This window comes from Cygnus olor, chromosome 12 (genome assembly GCF_009769625.2).
Source record: "Cygnus olor isolate bCygOlo1 chromosome 12, bCygOlo1.pri.v2, whole genome shotgun sequence".
In the NCBI taxonomy this organism is placed as follows: domain Eukaryota; kingdom Metazoa; phylum Chordata; class Aves; order Anseriformes; family Anatidae; genus Cygnus; species Cygnus olor.
The window spans coordinates 6,954,787-6,978,991 of record NC_049180.1 but is presented as its reverse complement, the minus strand read 5'-3'; the positions used below and the strand labels follow the sequence as shown (position 1 = coordinate 6,978,991).

At 38.6% G+C, this 24,205-nt stretch overlaps 1 protein-coding gene and 1 long non-coding RNA gene across 7 annotated transcripts in view; one reads left to right on the top strand and one right to left on the bottom strand.

The window, feature by feature from the left end:
* The window catches only part of LOC121076579, a 166,694-nt gene that overhangs the window by 125,654 nt on the left and 16,835 nt on the right, over positions 1 to 24,205 (top strand). The window lies entirely within an intron of this gene.
* The window catches only part of ADAMTS18 (ADAM metallopeptidase with thrombospondin type 1 motif 18), a 188,900-nt gene continuing 181,115 nt past the window's right edge, over positions 16,421 to 24,205 (bottom strand). For 5 of the 6 annotated variants that reach the window (XM_040571013.1, XM_040571012.1, XM_040571014.1 and 2 more), the window contains 3 exons: positions 23,895 to 24,107; positions 22,301 to 22,448; positions 16,421 to 18,569 (listed from right to left, as the gene is read on the bottom strand). In XM_040571013.1, coding sequence (XP_040426947.1) covers positions 18,454 to 18,569; positions 22,301 to 22,448; positions 23,895 to 24,107 — 477 coding nt within the window. In that variant the 3' untranslated portion in view covers positions 16,421 to 18,453. The remainder of the gene's footprint in view (positions 18,570 to 22,300; positions 22,449 to 23,894; positions 24,108 to 24,205) is intronic. The other variant, XR_005823583.1, reaches the window with a different exon arrangement.

Here is a 24,205-nt window from a genome sequence, read left to right as displayed (position 1 = left end):
GGTTTGATCCTTATGGTAGGTGTTGCTTTAGAAGGGACATTAGCTTCCTGCCTTGGTCTCCTCAGATGGGACGTGGGGGTGCTATCGCTACTCTAAACTGCAAAGGTCTGATTGAAAAGGACAGTTAAACCGTATTAACTGGTGATAGTTTGTATACCTTGCTGATAGTTGTAAAGTTCTGCAGCCTCACAAATAGACTCTCACAACCTGGCATTTCAAAACTCTTTTCATTTCCAGAGATACAGTAATATTTTACGTGTAACACGAAAATCTGTGTACCTGTGTACGTCAGAATGCAAAGTCTGTTGTGTGGATTACCAGCAGCTTCAGGTTAGAGGACTGAAATGACCCAAAACAAAACCACTAAAATGTCACGGAATCCTGCTTAGAATAATGATAGAAATGTCCAGTGAACTGAATGATGTGATGTTAACAATCCCAGGATGCGGAAAATACTCATATCAGAGTACTGTAAGTTAGGCGGCCAGGGCTAATGGCCAGGCACTGATGTCAGGACCTCTTAGGGAAAGGCCATGGGAACTGACCCAGGTCAGATCTGCAACTGAGAGGGGATGTATGTTTTGAAGAAAAGATAAGGACCTGGAGGTAAGGATACTTATCTTCAGGTCATCAGAGCAAGATGATAATTTTAAAGGCATGAAAATAAAAAATTCTGACATCTTTGAAGCACCCAGAGGTGGTTACTGCTTTATTCTCAGTGTGGTTCTATTAACTGTTCATGCATTCATCCTTTCTCTGATTTCTTGTCCTGAAATAACAGTTGTGTGAATTGACTGTAAAACTCCACAAAGTTGCATAAGGTTTTAACAGATTCGCAGCCTTAGCAGGGAAAAAATCCTTTTTTCTTTCTATGTTTCCAAGATACTCATCCTTCCTCCTTCTCTTAAGAATAGGTGCCATGATTTCCTATGTTAGGTCTATCGGTGAAATACTTAAACATTGCTGGGCACTGAACATCACTGTAGAATCAATTCAGCCATATGCCACACAACCCCATCAGGAACTGCTGTGCTATTATGGAAAAAAAAAAGAAGATATGCAAGTCATTTCTCAAGTTTGACAAACATCTATTTTGTTGTCAGCTTAAATATATTACTACTTTTTTCATTATTATTTTTCACTCACCTGAGAATACTTCTTTATGCAGTAGGCTTCAGTGAAAGCCATTTGGGTAAGAATTATAGGATTAAGAAATGTAGGATTAGAATCTCTTTTCATAGAAAAATGTTTTTTCATCTCTAAGCAATTATTTTCTTGGACTACAACTGGAAGTTCCCCAAAACTCTATGCATGAGTTTCTGAAAGGAGTAATTCCATCATGATGATTCCCATATGTTTTGTAAAGAGAGAACTAGCTGTCTGTACTCCATTTGCTTGAAAAATATGCATTCAAAATTTTATCCATTTATTGTAGACATAGATACAACATGTATCTTAATGTCTTATAAATAAATGCTCTCTATGTTTGCTGGCCATTTTCATGTTATAAGCCTTTCTGAGATACTCTCTTAAAATCTTAGCTGACATGTTTCCTGTCTTTTTATAACATTACAGTGGTTTGGGACCTGAATTCTAATACATTCCTAAATCTGATTTTGTTATGTTATTTTATTTTTGAAATTGCATGGTCACCTCAGTGCTGCTAAGATGTTCAGAGTGAAAAGAAACGAGAATTTTTTCTTCAATCTTTGTTTTGCAAACGTGGCAACACCATAACATGAACTGTTCTCTACATACTCTCATGGGAGATTCCTGGTTTGAAAAGTCTCCAGTCTGTGTAAAAATACCACAACCAGTTCCTTTGCCATATTCCCTTAGAGAATCTGAGGACATAGGAAAATTTTGTCTAACGTCTGCTGAACTCCTGACCATCTGCCTATGGGAGATGTCATGTTGGAAGCCACCCGTTGTAGATTAGACTAATTGCTCTAACTTCCCTGACTATTTGGACACTATAATCAAGTTACTGATTTCCCTAACATAGTCAATCCCATTTGCAGAAAATTTTTTCATGTAATACTCCCACCAAATTATGCAATAGCCAGCTTCACCACCATTTTCCTTGGCACCTCTGTGCAGATGCAGAGAGAACTTCAGTACCTGGGTTGCTCTTGTGAGATCCCTAAGGGTAGTACTAATTCCTTAATGACTACCACAATTCATTCCAGTGCCTCATGCCACGTAGTGAGACACTGCTTGCATTTCCTGATGCCATTTTCAGATAAATGAATGTTTCTATTCTGAGAAATATACTGGATTCTTAAAGGGTTTGTGAAAGAGGAGGAGAGCCGTTGCAATGTCATGCAGTCTGTCTTTCCAACCTCACAGTATCTGGCAATAAATACTTGGATAGGAGAGAAATGAAGTTGTGAAATTGAATCATGATATCTCAACAGATGGTCATAAGCAGCCTAAACATGAGCTGAGTGCATTGTATGTTGTACAGGACTCTGAAAAGATTTACACAGTTATGTTTTACATTAAAAGGAAACACCTTTGCTAATCTAGATATGTACTGCATTAACTTTCAAAGTTACACAGTATCTTCTTTGCACTATAAGGTAGATTATTGGTTCTTCTGAGCAAAGAAGCAAGTAAAAAATGACAAAAGGGTATAGGCTTCTATCGAATTTATCAGAGCAAGTTAATGAATTGTATGTGAAAAGGGGGGTTGGAAGTATAAATATGTTCTACATCCTTTCCATGACAGGCTATGGAATATTTATTATAAATGGAGACATAAAGCAGGAATAATCTTCCCCATGACCTCACTGTGACAAACTGGCTTCCTAATTTTTGCTGAGTGCTGATTATTACTTGGCTAGCACTCTGAGCTGAAGATGAAGCATGTGCTAAGTTGCAGGAATTCTTACAAGTAGGCTGAGCTATTTTCAGAAGGGCAATTTTAAGGACACATTCATGTTTTTACTCACAGGAGTAGTTTTTTTCTTAAAGCATACAAGTAGATCCACATGTGGAAAACCTCCAGGCAAACAATACGAATGCAATTGCTCATTTATACATTGTATTTGTGCCTGGTTCAATGGAACAGGCTTGTGAAGTGTGGGGCTAGAGAGCTTGGTGACGTGCTTTGAAGGGCTTTCTCCTTAAACACTTTCTTGGAGGTGTATATCAAAGGAACAGGTGTAACATTAATAAACGTGCTTCAATTTGTATCAACTTGAAGAGAATGCTACCAGGAAAGGTAGCTCGGAAGTAGATGGATATAACATGAAAGAGTAGAGTTAAGTGGTGCCTTGCTGAGTTTTGTCACTTGCTGGAAAGTTTTGAATTATATTTGTGTACAGACCTGTCTTGTAGAAGGAAGCAAGGATCCAGCTCCTTGCAGCAGTTTTGCCGTGCATGTCTATGCAGTGCTTTCAGAAGGCTGGAGAAGACCTGCAGAGAAATCACAGAAAGAAATAAAAAATATTGACGAGTACCATTAAATAAAAGAATTGTGCCATTCTTCATGCAAGGTTTCTACTATGTAAAAATCATTACGATTTGAATTCAGACAAAACTCCTTCTAGCTTGTACTTTGAAGGTGGCAGTGACCTTTAGCAAAGACTCACCAGATATGACTGGCCATCTCGTCTGCTCTCCAGACCTGTAACTGTAGCTGAGCCAATCTTTCTAGTGTGCTGAGAGAAGTGCAACAAAAATGTTGTACTGTTTAGGTTTAACCACATAATTTTAATCTAGGTCAGTCCAGCCAAGTCTACCTGAGTAGTTGTCTTGCTGCTTCATCCTTTCACCATGCTGCAGGATGTGCTGTACCTATTCTAGCACCAACCTTTGATCATTTCCTCTTAAGCTTACACAGCCAGGAGTCCTCTGCAAGCTTGGTATTCCCATGTTTTCAGAGCTTGTTAATAGTATCCTCTTTGCAGTTTTGTTCCACAGATGACTTGATGTGTAGATACAAGGACAAGAGAAAAAAGCGAAAAGTTCTAAGGTCTTGCTGATGCAGAACAGCAAGAACAGCGCACTGCTGGGGATGGTTGTTTTAGCATTTCTTTTAATAATATCCATAAAGTATATAGAGGAAGGCTTGGTCATTCATTTCATAATAATCTAAACAACTGTAACTTGCTTTTAAAGTTTTCCCATATGGCATAAGAGTTTCTCTACAACTTATTCTACTATCTCACCATGCAGTCTGCTTCTATGATACAACACTTCTGTTCTGAAATTAAGACCACTAGGGGAGATCAGTGGAGGAAAATGTCTCACAAGAAGAGTGTAAAACATCAAACAGAATGAGCAAACACCTCTTTTAACTTCTAGATGAGCTGTGGGAAGTTTTTGCTTGTATGAAGTCTCATGGACTGCCTGAATTTAAATCTCCTAAATCTGTGAAAACAGAGAGGGATTTTTTATTTCTTTCAGACCCAACCTATGAGAGAAAGCTCTGCAGAGTTTTTAAAGGAATGTTTCTGTAGTTACTGATCTGGGAAGCAATAAAAATCCACCAAACTGTGCTCTGCAAGGGAATTAATGGTTCTAGTTTTGCCAGCCTCGTTAGAGTGTTTTCCACAGGGAATGTGGAAATTGGGGAATACCAAATTTCCATTTACAGGGTAGTTCACCACATGGAATGGTAGAATTTCTTTCTAAATTAGGAGACCTTGGAGAGGTACTTTTGTTCTGAATCATTAAGGGTTAAACCCATGACCAGGAAGCAGCCTTGACCTTCAGTCAAGTCCTACTGTAATTTTCAAATCAAAGACAGACAGATACAGCTTAATAGTGAATCATGAGAAGCTGGTATTTTTCTACGGGCTACAGGAAGTTGGTCTGCTCATCACTGAGCCAAAGATCCTGTCAGTTCCTGCCTACGCTTTTCAGTTAATATGGCAGAGCAACAGTATTGAACAAATTGCTAAGGGAATGAACCTAAGTCCTAGAACAGAATTTCAGGCTGTGCTATGATTTGTAGGTTCGGAAGCTGTTCACGTTTTTGTTTCTACGGGCTTGAATTCTTTGATGTCTTATGGCTATTAATCAGTGACATGGGGTAATTCTGTTTACAAGATTGTGTCAGAACAAAAGGTCACTTTAAAAAAAAAAAAAGTTAACATCTGAATTGGGCTTCACAAGAGAGATGTTTCTCCATAGCAGATGTCATAAGCACGCAATACTCATCCAATTTGCAGGAACAGAGGTCAAGTACTTGCAGAAAGTGACCTCTAGACATGAAGGGAACACAGAGTCAAAGAAACTGCTCTAGGGAACTACAAGTATTCTGAAGGATTGCTTTTAGGGTTCATCACTGAAAAGATATTAACTGCATAATATAGAAATTAGTTTGATACAGAAGAAAAACATATTTTTTACAGGTCTAACAGAAAAGAAATACATTTTACACTTTTACAAGTGTTAAGAAGCATTAGTGGCTGTGTAGTCTGACAGTGATGAATTTTACTCACACTTCAGGTGGGCTGTGTAAAAGCAAGAGTATGTTATACATGTAGATAGGAAACTCAATACAGTCACGGCTTCAGAGGTAAAGGAGGTACTTCGGGTTAGAGTACTTTTATAACTGCAACCACTAGTGTAATGCTGCCATAATAAAACAGCAGGGAGCAACTCTGTCTATTTGCCTATGTGTATAAATACTCAGGACCAGGAAAGGAGAAATCACACAACAATGGACTACGGAACTTGGTGAACTATGGTAACTAATATCTATTGTACTGAAGTAGGTGAAATAATTGTATTGTTTTAAACACCCACTTAGAACGACAGGGATATTCATATCATTCCAATTCTCCTGAAGTATAAATTTTGAAATGTGCTTATCTCACCTCTCAGCAGTGTCACAGAACGCAGCCCCATGGCACTAATTTCCCCCTGGATACAAATGAGCTGAAAACTGAGGCTTGTGAAGGGAGATGACGGAAGTGTGCCTTTGTCAGGATCTCTTTTGGTGGTGGTGTGGTACCCACACTCACTCCAATGATGCCCTTCGGGGAGAGGTGAGGTGCTGTCTGGTGAGCTGCCATCAAGATTTAACCCACAGTGCCCAGCGAGGGAGCTGTATTCCAGTTGCTGGGCTGACGGCAGCTCTGGTTGTGTCTGTGGCAGAATGAAGGGGCTGGAAGTCTATCTGGAATAAATAAATATTATTTCTCCTCCTACACAGACTTTGCATGGAACCTGCGTGCATAAGTTCAGCTTCTCCTACAGAGAAGCATGCCATCTGTGCAGGCTAGCGCATACCTCTTCCTGAGGTATGAAAAAACAACAAATTGTCAAATGGCACCAGCCCCACCTGTCTGGGGAGTTTCAGAACTGAAGCTCTGAGGGCTGGATGACAGTAAATTCCTACAGAACAGGGGGAAGTTGGGACAGAAATTCAGAAACCGGTGTGAAAGGGGAAAGAGAGACCCGGACAGCAGCATACAATCTCAGCGTGACTGAACGTTTTGTAGTGAGCTGGGCCGTGTGAGGGTAGCAAGATTTTGAGTGAGACCTAATTAAAATCATCTGGCCCTCATGAGGGAGATGTCTTTCTTTTTGCAATTATTTTGTGTGTGTTGTGGATATTTAATTAGGCATGTAGAGCTGATGTTTCTGAGACAAATTCAAAGGACGCTATTTTTAGCGTTTTACAATTATTTATTATTATTGTATTGTTGGGCTTATGGATTACAAACACTGCAAGTCTGTAAGAACAAAGAAACTGCATTCAAGGCTACAGCAATAATTTAGGACTGACACGATCTGCAACTTCGGCAGTTCTCTGCATCTGATTTTTGTGAGGCAGTAAATGTCTGAGTAGAAATTATACATCATCCCAAACAGATAATAATCAGCAGGGTTTAGTTAGTTCTTCTTTGACCTAACCACCTTCACACAGTTTTTTATGGCTTATTAATATTAGGTGAAACTTTGGAGAATGGTAGTTTTGATAATATTTTCCACTAGTGTCTTAATGTCTTATTTCAGTTGATCTTTTTCTTTTCATTTTCTTTTCAATGATCACAGTTATAAAAAGAGACCGTTTGGGAGCTTTCTCCTTGCAAGTGGTCTTCGCAGCAAAAAGTAATTTAGCAAGCAGTGGTTAATATGTAACCACTGGACTGATGATGTGCAAACTCTGGCTGCTTCACTATAATTCCACACATTTTGCATGTTTCTAACATGAGGATAAAATTGCATGTTGTGGCTCTATGAACATCCAGAGCACTAACAGAGGTATGAAACCATAAGTGTGTAACATTTTGGTGGTCTTCCTGGAAAAATTTTGCAAAGGCAAACTCATAAATCATACCTGAATATTTTTCTGTGAATCCTTATGGTTGTTTTTGTTTGTTTGTTTGTTTTTGTTTTTGTTTTGTTTGTTTTCCTTTTGTCTCATAGAGCTAGAATTTAACACACACAAGCAGTAAATGTAAGTGCTATTCCTCATATGAACTGGGGTCATAGGTTCTCTCGTCTTAAGACATACTATTTTCACAACCACGTTCAAGTTTAGATTAGCAGAAACGTTGGAACACACAGACCAATGAAGCAGGCTTTCTGTGCGAATTCCCAGGTGCAATTCTAAGAATCTTTCCCTCTGGACTTTGACCCTTTTTATATTGTATGATATGAGGGTTTTCAATCAACAGTAGTCTTTAGATTTAGAAATGAGTACATAAGAAAAAGGTGAGATTAAAAAGAAAACTCATATTTGTATACATATATGCACACATACTTGTTCCTAAACATTTCTGAAATTCAGTTAACCCTCAGACATCCTTTTTAATACTTGAACTCCCACCCAAATATTTGTTTCTAGAATTGCTAGGTAATGAGGAATCTTATCTTACGGCTGTTTAGTAATTCAGCAGCCCTTCCTCTGCAACTGTGTTTACTATGAGAAAAACCTCTGAAGTTCACTGCTGATTTTAGCACTGTGTTTGTAGTGTAACTCCAGTCTCAAACAGTTCTGTGAATTTTCTTCCAGCTCTTGATTCCTCACTGAGCTCACTAGGTGGCTGTCTAAGAACATATATATTCTTTTACTCGCTGAAATATAGTTCTTTTACTGCTGTGCCATTCTCTGAGTTCACTCTGGAGAGCACCCTCTCATCAGCCACAGCAGGTACCACTGCAAGGTCTGGGCTGACAGAGCCCAACCCCACAGGTATCAGACATCAGATCTCTTTGATTAAACCACTGTCAGTCTCCAAAACCTGGAAACATCTGAAGTGCAGAATTAAGTATTTATATCAAGTCCAAGCCTCAGCTAAACAACTTTCTTGCAATACTCATTTTTGAAATTCTAGGTGATATATTCATAGAAGTTGGATGATAACAGGGAATAAGGTAGAACATGCATAACTAGGGCTAGTTTGTTCTTCCAGTAGGCTAGAGAAGTGAGGCAAAGCATCTTCCAGAAACTGGAAACTGTAGCTTGTGAGAGAGTAAATTCAGAAAAACTGTGTGCTGTTCACTTAACATCCTTCATGTTGTAAAAGTCATAGAATCATCTAGGTTTGAAAAGACTTTCAAGATCACTATGTCCAACCATTAACCTGACCTACTGAGTCCCACCACTAAACCATGTCCCTTAGTGCCACATCCACACGTCTCTTCAATACCTGCAGTGAAGAGGATGCCACCACTTCCCTGGGCAGCCCATTCTAATGCCTAATCACCCTTTCCATGAAGAAATTCCTCCTAATATCCAATCTAAACCTCCCCTGGCACAACTTGAGAGTGTTTCCTTGTGTCCTGTTTTTTTGTCACTGACACCTCCTTGCTACAACTTCCTTTCAGGAGCAAGAGATCTCCCCTCAGCCTCCTCTGCTCCAGACTAAACAGCCCCAGTTCCTTCAGCTGCTCCTCATCTTGTTTTCTTGTCCCTACACCAGCTTCATTACTCTTCTCTGCACACGCTCAAGCAACTCAGTGTCCTTGCAGTGAGGGGCCCAAAGCTGAACACAGTACTCGAGGTGTGGTCTCACCAGTGCTGAGTACAGGGGGACGATCCCTACCCTGGCCCCGCTGGCCACACTACTTCTGATGCAGGCCAGGATACCACCAGCCTTCTTGGCCACCTGGGCACACCGCTGGCTTACGTTCAGCCGGCTGCCAACCAGCATCCTCAGGTCCTTTTCTGCTGAGCAGCTTTCCAGCCACTCTTCCCCCAGCCTGTACGGCTGCATCAGGTATTACCTTATTACCAGATGTCCTTACTACCAGATGTGGTTTGAGTTTGACTTGTACACACTGATTTTGTATGGTTATGAATCCTTTAACTTATGGGAAATTACTTCTGATTGAGATGAAAATTGGACCCCAAGGCTCAGGCTGAGCTGAACTTTGGGCATGTATCTCAGTTTTCCAGTGCTTTTCATTGGAAACCCTGACTTAGGAAGGAAAGTATGCATGGATCTCTCTCTAGTCCATGTGTCATCCTGTTGTCTTCAGTACTGCAGAATATAAAGCAGGGAATGAGACCACACAGGAATACATCTCTCTAGAGCATCCCTGAATCTTACTTACATGGTTTGTGTTACTCAGTACTGCTCCAGAAAGATGAGGTAGGGAATAGGCAGTATCTTGTCTCTGTGCCTTAATGTAATTGCAGCAAAGCTGAATCAGCACATGGCTGGGAATGATGTTAATTGCTTATGCATGGGTAGGATGGGAGAATAGTAGGGAACATAAATGTTATCTCTACTTGATCATTTTTTTCTCATCACCATATTTTCAACAGGATACTTACATTCCATACAATAATAATTTTTCTTTTAGCGTAACCTTGTTAAAAATCTTAGATTTACCTGACACTTTAACAATATTCAGTTGGAAACACTGAAACAAGATACTTAAGGCTGGGGGCTGGGTCAGCTCCATATCTTCCAGAAAAACTTAAGACTGTGAAATAGTTTGTTTCCTGTCATCAGAACACAAAACGCTGATGTACAGCTCTCCAGTGCCTTCTAGGAGCTGTAATTCGCTTGTTCTCTGCCCAGCTCTGGTATTTTTTGGCACCTTGCAAATACATGATACCTTTTCCACATGAAGATAAATGCATAGTTTTAAGCCTTCATTTGCCATAAATCTTAATTTGCATATTGCAAGCTTAGCTGAAATAATAACAAATTGCAGAAGTGTTTTTGCCTGGCTATCAGGAGAGTATGAAAGCTAGCATTCTTGGCTCAGTATCTGCGGGATTAATCTGAAACGCTAAAACATGATACTGGAGCTGATCAAACTGTGCAAGCTACACCTGAGGGGAATTTTTCTCATGGAATTCATAAAAACGTTCTTATATTCTCTTGATTAGATGTGACTGTTAAGGTTTAAATAGAAAGCAGCAACTTGTACATAGACAGCAGTGGGAGCTTTACAGTTCCAAAGCCATAACTTGTAATCAGCATAGTTCCCTGTCAAAGTGGATTACCCCAAGACACTTCACAACCAGCTCCACTCCCCATCCCCCCATGGCTTCAGGGGGGGAGCTTTGGAACAGGAGGAGAGAAGCAGAGAAAAAGGGGGTGCAATTGTCCGAGAGAGACAGAGCTATGTGCCAAAATGTCTGAAGGTTTCAGAACTGTATGAATCTCACATTATTGGTACTTTATTTTTTAATCACCCACTGTTATTGAAAAGACAAATCCACTGTTTGTCTCCCTCTTGTATATAGTTAGTACACTACAGTAACACAATTTGGAAACTGAGGTGTAAACTCTGCTTTCAAAGAGTCCTTTGGTAGCTGCTGGCTAGGATCCATCCAGTAGGCATGAGGTTCAGAAGGTTAATGAGAAGATCAGGGAAGAGCATTTACAAGAGCCAGCACCAAGAATAACCCAGTTCTTGAAGTACTCTGTCCCTGAGCAAAGTGTAATTGTGTCATCTAGGAAGCTGGTGCTTTCTTTACTCTGGTTATTTCCTGAATAAGGACAGATAGCCTTTATGATTTATTTATTTTTTAACCTTAATTAACTTACTCGTACAAAATAAGAGCTAGATTAAGAGCCCAGAAGATCTATACCAGATATATTGTATATAGGTAGGTAAGAACAGTTCCGGTGGCAGAAAAAGAGAGTATCAGCATATCCATGCAATATCTCATCTCTGCCTGTTGTCAGTCAGAAGATAGGTTCCCATCCATTTTATGTTTCTACGTTATGCTTCAATATGAAAAATTCATTCTTGGCCCACGCCGAAGACCAGCAGAACCACTGAATTATGGCTCTAAACAAACACAATCCGATGCAAATACTGTGCAGCAAACACAAACCCCTTCAACCTTGCCCTTCCTGATTACAATAGGTCAAAGCTCAGAAGCCGTGTAATCTCGAACTTTAATTTATAGCTCTGGCATCAACCCTCAGCTGTTACATAAGCAGTTCTGTGAACTTCTGGCTTCTTAACTAGCCCAGATGAAGTTTTTTCACCACCACACACAACTGATCTACAGCACTGCACTGCAGCATGGACACAGACTCTCTGATTTAGCTCTACATTACAAATAGCAACACAACTGGTGAAACTGAACAGGATTCTCAAAATAAGTAAGCTCTACTGTAGAATCATGGTGCAAAGGAATAAATAAATGGCTGATGAATGTCCCAGATTTTAAATGTGTTTTTTATCAGCTACCTGAGAGTTGCACTGGTATGCTCTTGGATCAGTATGGCTAATATAACGTAGGGCTAATCCAGCTTGAGGTTAGTCAACTGTTTATGACACACAGAGCAAGCTGTATACTTACCTGAACAAGACACTTACAACAAGTTCAGGATTTTCATTACAAGTTCCATTGCAGTTGAAAAAGAAAAAAAAGAAAAAAAAAAAGGGGGGGGGGGTCAGAATTAGATGTTAACTGGCCACAAGACACAACAAGAATTTGAGTTCAGAACATGTAATATGGTAGATGTATATCATAGTTGCCCATATACCATCTTAAGGTCTCACTGAATAGTTGAATGCTTTTAAAATTAGATGTTACAGTTTGTTCATATGCAATTTTGGTTTTGCAACTAGTATTTTAGAAGTGGACACCAAAAACCTCAAAATTAAATTGTGGTAAATGATACAGTTTGAAGAAGTATATCCTATATTTAATTGGGGAGGGCTGTGTTTACAGCCTGTTATTGTCTGTTGGTTGACTTTTCCCCACACACCAGCAAAGACAATAATGAGTAAGTCATGGTAGTTCTGGGCAATTTAGCATTTGCAATGTATTTTTACAAAGTCTGAGCTGATGAACTTTCTGCTGACAGGCAATATCTGTGTCTAGAAATGAAATGTTCTGATCCTATTAAAATATTATCTATCAATGGAGAATGCTGTACAGTTAAATTTTTGAAAGTTAGACTTCTTTTAATGGACTTGGAAGTAGAGTATCCTGCAAAGGGTGGAATTATGATTTGCATATTGAATCTTCTCATTTAACTTGCATGGATAAACAGTGACATATAATTAACAGTGAATAATCTAGAAGCACTTTCCTTTTTGCAGGGTTTGTCTATTTGGAGAAAAAAAATAACTCTGTGAGATGATCTGTTTGTATGTTAAAAATACAACACAGAAAACGATCTCAATGAAAAATTGTTTTTCAACTATCAAAAGCCCCCAGAAATGAAAGCTGTAAAGCATTTTGTTTAGTCGCTTAGAAAAAATCATTTTCAGTGATGCATTTTGGGAAAAGGCGAGCCTCAATTACTTCTTACTTGTTCAACAGTTGCATTGAATGTACAATGTGGAAATGTGAATTCTAGTGCTCTGGGGAAGGCATTGCACCAGAATGGCTTTTCCTGTGAAACTGGTCATAACTGCATCCAGGGAAAGCATTAATGGGATTTTCTCTCATCTCTCTTCATGGAATGAAAATTTATCCCTTTCTGTGCTCAGGTACCCCCCTCTACATAAGACACACAAGGATCCTGGGTGTCGTTACAGGTTGCTGAGGTGAGGAATCACGATGGTTGCAATACATTACTACACTAGAAGCACTATGAAAGCTGGTCAGAAACAACATTGTACATAGGATTAACTATTTTGTACGAGAACAACTCTTGAATCCTGCAGATATCCTGAATATCTTCAACTATAATCTAAACGGAGCTAGTAAAGGTCCATAATTTCCACAGAAGCACAAGAATGTGAGCAGGGGATTCCTGCTTTGAAGACAATGCCTTCAGTTTCTCCTATTAGACAGGCCTGATTTGGGTATTTTAATGTTATGAGAAGGAGAAGATCCCGAAGAGGGAGTTGTGTATGCTATTCTCTGAACCCTGTTTGCTTTCCATAGGTAAGATTTTCATGAGTAAATATTGCTATTATAAACCCTTTTATATACTTTTTAAATGATCATGTGTGGCAGCTCTTCTATGCTGTTATGAGAGGATTAATGAACATTATCACAAAAGAACATAATAAACTAACACTTGGCAGTCCGAGTCACCTACAAGTTATTGAGGGTTTATCTTAAATCACAGTAGGTACACAGTACGGTGTTAAGGATTAAATGTATGGTGACAATGGCTTGATTTAATGCTTAGAAAGTAAGTTCAGAAGTTAGGGTTAACTAAAGGTTCTGCCTTCATTGACAGAATCTAGAAATTGCATCAGATTCTGTTTATGAATAAATACTTACTACTGAACAGAAAGTACGTAAAATAGATACTAGTTTGAAGTATAGGTCTTAGAATAGATTTTCTTTCTTTCAGGGAGCATGAGGAAAATTGGCTTTGATATTGATATATTGGATTTTGAATTCAGAAATTCAGGTTCCATTTCTAGTTCTGCTCATCTGGGACATTCAGACAGTTTGTGCTCCAGTATCACTCACGGAAAACGAGCAGGCAGCTACTCCTAACCCTGCCTGGCATGTTGACTGTTAGAAGGCAAGCTCTTTGGCCAGAGTGTGCTTCTGGTTGCCTCCATCCAGGGCAGAGACAATGACTATCCATGGGCAATGCAGTATAAATGCTGTCAACAGCAACCAGCTTTTGTACCATTTGCAGTGCAAGCCTGGGAATCAATCTGTCTGTCACTGCCTGCTCTCATGGGAAGCAAGTGTTATTTGTAACCTGCCAGGTGAAGAACTTACACAAGAAGAAACATATACATGAAAGAACCAATTCCAGCATGGAATGGTTGGGATTACAGCCCAACCCTGACCTGGATTTGTTCTAAAGAGAAGGAGATGGAGGATAGCTGTGCTACTGGTGCACAACATGCAGAAAGCAGAAAGGAAGGTCAGCTTGACTTGGCTGATGTTTGTATGAGATTGGTGAAGAAGGAATTCAGGGTATTTTTTACCAGCTGCATCTCCTTATTCCAGAACTCTTTCTGATGGAAAGAAGATTTACTGCCTTGCCAAAACCTCACATCTCTGTAGTCCCTGATAACTGCCAGGCTAACAATTTGAATAATTCATATTTCTTTCTTTTGTCTCATGATAGTCACTATCTTGGTTAGGACTCAACATTGAGCACACCTCATTTTTGATTCATTCCACTGTAACCCAGCTTCCCTACTAACTTTCCTCTCTACGTTCCTCTTAGGCCTTAGCAATGCTTAGCATTTCCTTTCAAAACAGCCAAGACAGACTTCCTCAACATTTTGCTCTTTCAGATCTTATCTGCATGGTGTTTCCTTTGAAATGTTCTGCAATGTCCAGACAGACAATGACCCATGAGCAGCGCTTCAGATCACCATGATCTCACTGTTAATGCTTTCTTTTCCTATTGTTTCTTGTTGTACACTTGGGACAGTAAGCCTTTCATGGCATGTATACAGTGTTGTACACAATGGAACCCCAGCGACTCAGGGCTGGACATCTATTACAATAGAAATAATAATGTTAATTTATTTTATGGATACATTTGAATAGGATTTGCTGAAAAAATAAAGGAAATACAGGATATGGATCATGTTACCATAAAACCACATGCAGCAAAATGTTCATCTGTCTCCAGCATTTCATGTCTTCTGGGCATCCAGGGTAGTTGACTTTGATTTACACAATCAAGCCATTCATTAAATATCTGTTTCAGTTTTAGGCAGATGCATCCTTTACCTGAGTGATGAAATCTGACTACAGGAAACAGAGTTTGAGTCCTTTGTGAAAAGACCCCATTCTGCCTTATAAAGTGAGCCTTGAAGCAATATACTTCTAGAAAACTGCCAAGCTTTGTATACCAAATATCATTATAAAGGCTTAGCAATATAACAGTTGTGGACTTGGGGTTGATCCAACCACACAATAGCACATCTTTATGCAATACTTCCTCTTTCAACATCCATCTCCAGCACCGTAATTCACTGAAAACCGTCAGTTAATTTTAATTCCAAAATTCTAGACCAGAACACAAAGCAGTTTCAAGTCTGAAGTCTTGTGTGGACATATTAATTATTTAAATCACTAGTCCAAGTCATGTTCAAAAGAGCACTTGCTGGGAATCCTTCAGGAGCAGACTGATCCATTGTTTATTAGTGCCTACTAGATCAGAGTGTAAATCAGAAGTATGCTCAGTATTTCTTCCCAACAGTACTCTGTGAAGCTTGCTGTTGTCAGAGACCTGCGTGGTGGTGAATGAATGGACAAGTTGCAAATATATGTTAGAGAGTATATGTAAAATGATGGAGTGACCAGATGGAGTCCCTCCTAGTTCATATCAGGGAATGGCATGGAAAATTCATAACTGAGTCATTTTTAGAAAACTAAAGTATCCCCAGGCCAATAGGAGAGACTGTAAAACCTAATGCTTAGTTGAGTGAGGCTTCTTGCAAACCACCTTGCAGATAAATACACACAAGAATCATGGTGGTTCTATGATATACAAGTTTCTGCTGTCTTTTGCAGGTGAACAGTTTTGTGTTGCATATAGGGAGGGAACTGTATTTTTGTGTATTTTAGCTTCTGTATTATGCAAGTAAAAACATGAAATTATGGCCATTTTGCCCTTTTGTGCCTGCAGTGGGCACAGTCCAGACTAGCGGCTTCAGTGGCAGGATAGTCTTGCAAGTGAGAAACACCACCTACTCTTGAAAGGCAGCTACAATATATTCACTTTGTTGAATAGCCAGTGGTGCATTCCACACTTACCAGTATAATAGGACCTTCAAAAGTAGACAAGTTTCACATGACCTTAGAACATATGCCTGACTTTGAGTCCCTGAAAGGAATGACCTCCCCCCATTCATCATAATGGCTTGTAAACACTCAAATTCACTGTTTCTAGGGTTCCCCACCAATATTAACCCATAGAAAACCTGAATGGTAAGGGCACAGACAGGCAGTAGAAGTCATACTCAGCTATGGCGGCTATATTTCCACTGTCCCAAAGAACAAGATTTTCTTTTGGACAGCTTTTGTTGCTGTCCCCCATAGAACTGGGGTAGGTTCAGAGTCACAGACAGAAGACAATTACATAGCAGAAGAAAGTAGGATAATGTTTTACTTAAAGATATTATGGCACAATCAACACGAATGCAACAAAATGCATATACACCACTTATATTACTTGATATTTACTTATAACCTCCATATTTTATTCATGAATTTTACAATTCCAAATATAATGAAACAGTTAGAGTACTTTATTACAAAGCTTATAAAATAATTAAATATTACACTTATATTTTTTGCTTTTTTTTTTTTTACACCATAATTCATATTTTGTGACACTACCGTTTTCTTTTCTCAGTTTTCACTTAAGGAAGTGAGCAAAGAAATATAAAGGAAAAGCTATGCATTAATAAATTAATTATTTTACATCAAATAATCAAAAGGGCACAATTATAAAAACAAAACAAAACAAAAAGTAGTTTTCCTAGAAAAGAGGTTACAATTATGCAATGTTGAATATCAAGACAGAGTGATGTAGGTTGAGAGATGTTTCCAATCATCATTTCTTAAAGTATCACAGAATACATGTTTTTAATTTAAATTGTTGCAAAAGGAACTGATAATTTCAAGTGACCACTGTCTGGCATTAGTGCTGAGCTGGCTAATCTTATGCTGAAATGATACTTTAAAAAAACAGTAAAACTGAGCTACATTCATCAAAAGAAGTTGTGGGATTGGGTGGAATTAGTTAAATATGTCCCTCATAGGCACTCCCCAGAAAATTACAGTAGAACACAGCTCTGTCTCAGAATGGTTTTGGCAAATAGGTTGTGTTGGGTATTTTTTCAATGCAGAAACTTTTAAAATTGTACCATTTGACGTACAGTGTCACCTAACATCTTGATACTGAATGATTACAAATATCATTGTGTTTACATTTGTTTTGTTTGCTGGTGGATTCTGAACTAAATAAAAGTTTTATGAGAATGTATAAAAATAGAAATGATTTCCATTTGGTTAGAGTAAATCATCCGCTTAGCATTTGCAATTTTTTCATATCACCTATGTGAATAAATAACTATTTAGAGAAGTTTGGCATGGATTGATGGACTGCAATATTCTTGTTATTTCCTTTGGGCAACAGATGAATCAAAACTTGCAGAGATTTGAGATTAAAAGGAAGACATTCTTCAGTATCTTGGCATTCAAACAACCTAGCTTCTGAAAAAAAAAAAACTACTTTATCAAGTTTAAATTTTAAATTTACATATCTAATGAGCTTAGAAAGTTGAAAACATAACCATTGAGCTCAATAAATCTGAGTTCCTTGAGTTAGTTGAAATATGAAATTCTATTTTACTTGTAACAGAGCATTATTAAAAGTCCAAATATTCTAACGCTGAATATTTCTAGGAATACATTTCAAGTTACTAGTTAACCACCTCTGAGTTTCTACACAAAGCAGAAAATGAATTCTTCAAAACAATAAAAACATAAGCATGATGCAAAACTTGCTTTTCCAGCAGCAAGTATAATAGAGAAGCACCATATATCTTTGTAGTGCACCATTTACTTCTCATGGTCACACATGTGACACTGGATTCTCCAACCAACAGTCATTTGAATGTCTTTCTGTGAAAGTGGCAGTAAGCAGCTTCCTTACCTGGGGATGATACTATCATAAAAGATATGAAAGGAAAGACTTCTGGTTGTGTGATCTGTCATGCTGCCACGCTGTAACCTTATTCCTTGAGATCCCAATCTCTTTTGCTTGGCATTCGGGTAAATTAGCCAGAAAAAGGCGTCCTTGCCTTAATTTCTTCCTCATAACATATGACAGTGCAAAATGACACTTTTAAAGAAAGAAGAACTGCCCGTTGAGTCTCAGTGTTCAAGTGATCCATAGTACCCTGTACTTTAGTGAGGTCAGCAAATAAAGAAAAAAACAACATTCCTTTTTCAGTATATATCCAACAAGTACTGTACCTCAGACATTCCCTTAGAAAAAAATGTCTGTTCCGTCAGTGGTTTATGTGGCACCATGTCTTGGCTCAAAGCAAAGTTAATTTCAACATAAATTGAAAAAGAAAATCCTGTCACTGAAGAGTTCAGATAACACGCTGCTATCAGTTCTTCTTTGTGCATGATTTACAGCATTGCTTGCCATAAAACTTGTGGTTACAGACACCATGCTGGGGTACCAGATGACACCAACTGAAAAAATCCACACAAGAAGGATCATCTGAAGGAGAGAAATTCAAGCAATATGTTAAGACTATGTTTTAGCAGTTCTACAAATCAGGCAGTAGTTCAACAAACTTGTATGCATTTGGTAATGTTAAAAATATGATGGGTTACTCAATTCAAAGAAAACGAACAATGAACTAGCTTCCATCTCAAAAATTCTAGTTTAATTTGTTAAGTGATGCTGATAGAGCTAATACAGTAGGAATGTCAGAGGCTAAAGGAATTAAAAAATTCAGAGCACACTTTGAAGTTCAGGAAAACAGAATGAAATGGGGATTTGACCACTAACTGTAGTGGTGAAAAAAGTCAGTTTTGATACCTCAGTGTTTTCATCGCTGATTATAAATGCTCTAAAGCCAAGTACTTGTATAAATGAACCCACTTCAATGCTCCAATGCATGCTGATACCACCATTGCATGGAGTTCAGCTGTGCTTCAAAGCAGTCTCAGCTTTGAGTTTATGTGTATATATACAGAAAATGCATGGAAAATTGAATGCATGGATCATAGTCTGTTATGTGCACAAAATGCTCTGCTGTGTGTTTGTATTCCAACGCTTTCCAAAGTGACTTATTTTTCTCCTTTTGTTTATGTAGGGAGTGTAAGGAATCACTCTTCTAACTTAAACATTTAAATTAGGTGGTATGAATCAGGCTTTTAGGACTTTATGCCATGCTGGTGAAATCTTAATTAACTAATAGGGTAAGAGACAGCTGACAACATTTTGTTCTGAAAAGCGTAGTTTTTAATTGCAAAAATAAATAAGACTTTTCAATTAAGATTTTATTTCACATATTTATGTATAGATCATTTACACATACAGCCCAGTTGCTTTAAAAAACATTTCATAGTTACTGCTTTCTACTGTTTTGTAGTGGATGCTTTACTTTTCTTTGAAAGAGCAGAGTGATGATTCATGTGGATGATTTATAAACAAATTCACAATGTCTGGGAAAGCAGTAAGACATTTAAATGAGGTTTAGCAAAATTTATAGCTAAACTGAAATCTCCTATGAGCATGGGAGAAGATTCCATTCTGCTCTCAGAACTACTGTTTACATGGTCAATAAAAGGAATTTACAAGGAGACACTGAAGACAATCTAGCCACCGTTGTCTGCATTCTCAGATCAGCTAAGTTGAGTCATAGAAGATATATGCTCCCTTACATAGCATAGGCAACTTCTTCATAGTTTGTGGTTCAGGAGTCATCCCAGTCTCTTTGTATGAATTTATTTTGATTATTCACTGCTTCATATTTTTTTACTTACATTTTATGATGGCAGTGGTGATGTTGTATACCTTTATCACTCTCAAATTTGTTTGAATGAATAGCAAAATGAAAAAAAAATATATTCCTCAATTTTTAAAAACAGAATCCTATCTATAAATGTTATCTAAAGAAAATACTATCCTTGAACAAAAAGTTTTCTGGGAACTGGGTGGCTCAGTGTCATACTGTAGCCTTCCCACTCTACCATGTTATGCTTCTACTCTTAACCGAATGTCAGTAGGGATGGAAATGGTAGTTTAGCACCAGCTTTCACTTTATCTGCTGGCCCCCTACAGAATTTGCCACTGGAAGGACCCAAAGCAGGCAACCAAAGAAAGACATGCACAGCTCAAGGCAAGGAAAACTGTTCTAAGTCAGAAAGATCTCCTGCCATGTAAGCATAAATTTTCAAAAATTGCAAATTGCTAGTTGTTTTTTTTTTTTTTTAATTTTTTAAGAAATGAGAAGGCAATGTTAATAAATCTTTATCCCCCTTCTGAAGACTGGAGTGCAATGCTAACATTACAGAGGTGTGGCCGAAAACTTTACTCTTGGGACTTAATCCAAAGACTATTGGAATGAACACAAAGACTCCCTCTAGCTTCAGTGGATGTGGATCAGGCTGTCAGTTCCTTATTTCTATTTACTCAAGTATTTACATGTTGGTTTAATTTTGATTGATTTCAAGCAGTTGGATATGTTAGGAGTTATGGTGACCGTAACTGCATCTAACGGATGGAAAGGACCCAGCTTGTCTAGGAAAGTGTGTAAACTCTCCCTGAAACATTAATTTCTTGACTGTGATCACTGAGCTGGAGCTACGTGGCTGATAATAGAGACTGATTTGCTTGAATGTGATTCCAGCACAGCTGGTTCCCCCTCTTTTTGCTGCTTTAGACAGAAAGTTAGAGAGCAGTGAGGAGATAATTGATCTCCAGAGCCTGACGACCCAGTTATAATAAAGGCGAAAGGGCTCCTGCAGATGTGAGGCAAGAGAGAAACAGGCCAAGGCCAAAATTAATAACAGACATTACTTCAGACATGAAATAAAGCAGAGGGAGGCTGGGGTAAAAGAAAAGTGCTTGCTATATCATGATAGAAGAGGATGTAATACAGAAATTCCAAAGTACAACAGAACTTTGGAAAGCTTCATTAGCATTTGAATTGTTAAGAGCATTTAACTGTAGAAGCAGGACAACTGTTCCGTTATCTCTTTTAGGACCATTTCATCTGTATATCCTAGTTTGGATTCAGGCCCCCAGATATCACAGTTTGATAATCTGTGTGTCTTGAGTTGCTGTAGTAGAATGGTCTAGCACATAAGATATCACTGGGTTTTACAGGGTTTCTGTGCACAGTGAATGTCACAAATCAGTAGAGACAAGAGGGGGTATTGCCTAATGTCAAATTACAAGATGCAGGGCCAGAGCTTGACCTTTGCCTCCAACTCTATTATCTTTTTTTTTTTTTTTTTTTCTTGTAATCCAGCCTAAGTTTTATAGATGTTACTTTCAGGTCCCTGTTTTAAGATGGTAACAAGATGGTTAAGGTACAATATTTTGAAAGTTAATGTTTGAAGTGCTCTAACATGCCTAGGTAACTGTTGTTATATGGGACAAACATGGACCTCGTGAGCTTTTTTCCTCGGTTAAGAAGGAGTCACAAACTGTACCAGCTTGTGAGCAAATACACAGGATGGTGCAAATGCACCTCTCTCTTTTTTTGGTGGTTCTGAGAAAATTCCCATTCCATCTTTAACACAAAGCATCTTACTTCTCCTGCTCCTCCAGAATTGCAAAACACAGTAAAGAGATGGGGAGGGATATACCAGACACAAATGGGGAGAGAGATGAATTTCATGTTCCCTGTCTGCACGTGCCATACACTGATCAGGAGGAGAGAAGAGAAAGTACACTCTAGACAAAACATTTTTGGACAGCCTGGAGGCAGGTGTAATCTGAAGCTTGGGTGGACTTTAAAACACTAAAAAATAAATGGCAAGTTCTCATTTGTTACTTCAAATGTCACTATTTTTAATCATAAAAGAATACCAGCATAGGACACTCTGATGTGAATCAACAAGATAATCTAAAGGTGCAGCTCAGAAACAAACTGTATAACTTTAAAAAATATTTTTAAAACATATCTTATTTTTTAAATAATTTTTTTTTAATTTTTTTAAACATTTTTAAAATGTTTTTAAAAAAGTTTTTAAAATCTCAGTTATATTGAAGTTTGCTTTAAGAGGGCTCACTCCGAGAAGAGAGATACTGTAGTATTGGAGAGTAACTGTAAAGCTGCAAAGTTGGGAAAAATTCATTTGTGCAGGAACATGCCAAATACTAACCTTCAGTGGGTGTAACTGGAAAAGGTGATTTTTACTGGATATAGAGTATATCTATATACATAGATATAAGCAACCAACCCTGCAGCAGCATGTAGAGCTGAGTTTTACCTCTTTTCACAGGGGCTGGGCAGAAGTTAGTATTGCAAGCTCTCAGGATTGCTGGCTTCTGATGGGGCAAGCACCCAGAAGCTGGTCTCCCTTGGCGTAGGCACTGTACACTCCGGGTTTGCACTCCCCCTCCACATGTTACTGTACACTGTAGACAGGAGGGGGGAAAAAAAAAAAAAGCTGTCTTTAATTATAGGGAATCTCTCAGATCTCATGAAAGCCAAAGAAAAAAGTTTCAAGGGTTTAAGATGAGACTTTCAGAAAGATTTCAGGATCTGATGTGTTGATGCTCGGCAATCCCCATCAGGACCAAATTTTCAAAGACGTGTGCATCTGTTCTCCATGTTGAACCCTTCTGAAAGTGTGGTTATTTAAGGACTCCACTGAAAATTTGGTTCTTTACTTAGGCATCTAGACATAAACTGAATATTTTAGAAAACCTGTTCCTGATTGTCTGCACTGATTTCTTTTGAACTCTGAGCCTCTGGTCCCAATCCTGCTGTCTGAACAGAGATAAAACTCCCACTGGAACCATAATTATGGCAGTATCTGGGGAAAAACACTATGCGTTTTCAGGAAGATCTATGAAGTATGTTAAGATGAATAAGCATTTTACTTCTACGTGTTTCATGAGAAGTTGTCTTTAAGATAAATGTGACCATTTTCATCTGATTACAATTGTCAGGCATACATTGTTTCATGTAAATGTTATTAAATGAGTGTGTGGCTCATTGATATGTGACTCATAAAGTAGATAAGTTCCAGAAATACAGAAGCTTGTTTGCAAGAATGTAGGAACAAATACAGACTGATCCCATAATTAATCATAGTATTTAGGGAATTCCAGGCAATCTGTGCTGGTCCTCAAATCCATTGTGCATGTAGCTATGTAATAGTTCAACCACAGTGCAGTTCGAAGAAGACTGAGAAGGAAGTATTGGGGACCGACCATGGAATCTGGTGCCTCTGGAGCACAAAGAACACGTTAGGGTGACATTCTTCAGATAAAGGACAAAGAAATGAACTGCACCAAAATACACGATGGATAAGGACCAGCTACATCATGCTCCAGTGGCTGAGTGGTGTGACCTTCCTTAGGGAACAGCCGTGTGCGGGAGACACCCGTGGACTGTCAGCACTGGGGATATAACCTCCTCTATCCTCCTCCCTACAGCTGGACATTTTTAACTACAGCACAATGACTGTAAGACTCAAGCTAGCTTCAATTTGGGTAGCTCAGACTCACATTGCCCTATAGTCACAGTGGCATAGTCTTTAGCATTTTACACCATGCTGGATGTTTATGCAGCTCCAGCTAGCATCCATTCTGTGGCATGTGATACCACCACTTCTCTAGGTTTGATGCTCTCTAAAACCACCTTCTAATTACAGTGGATATGCTGTCCAGGAGTCAGCAGTCACTTTGCAGTTGTTCCATTCTTTAATGCTGTGCACTAGGGTATGCTACATGAACTACCATGCAGGGAAACTTGCTCCTTTAAAAACTCCAGAAAATCCAAGACATGAAATGCTGCTGGAGAGACAATGCTGGCTGGGACTGGGAGAGAGAGACAAGAAAGCTTCCTGTTCCTACCTGCTGCCAGGGTGAGGAATACCAGCCAGATACCATGTTATACAACATTTGTGATGGACAGGCTCCATTGTTACAAGCTTCTTCCAGGTCTATGTTTGGTTTCTTGATGTTTCTACATCTTCTCTGAGGAAAGGTGATCAATTTCCCATGGATGCTTTTCTCACCACATTTTAGTTCTCGCTTGTGTACACCTGGGCCACAGGAAGCTGAGCACTGCAAAAGCAACATACACCTTTTACATCTATAGAAATGCCCTCAGAGGAGGCTGTGCTATGCTCAAGACAACTCAAATTATGTGAAACTACAAAAGC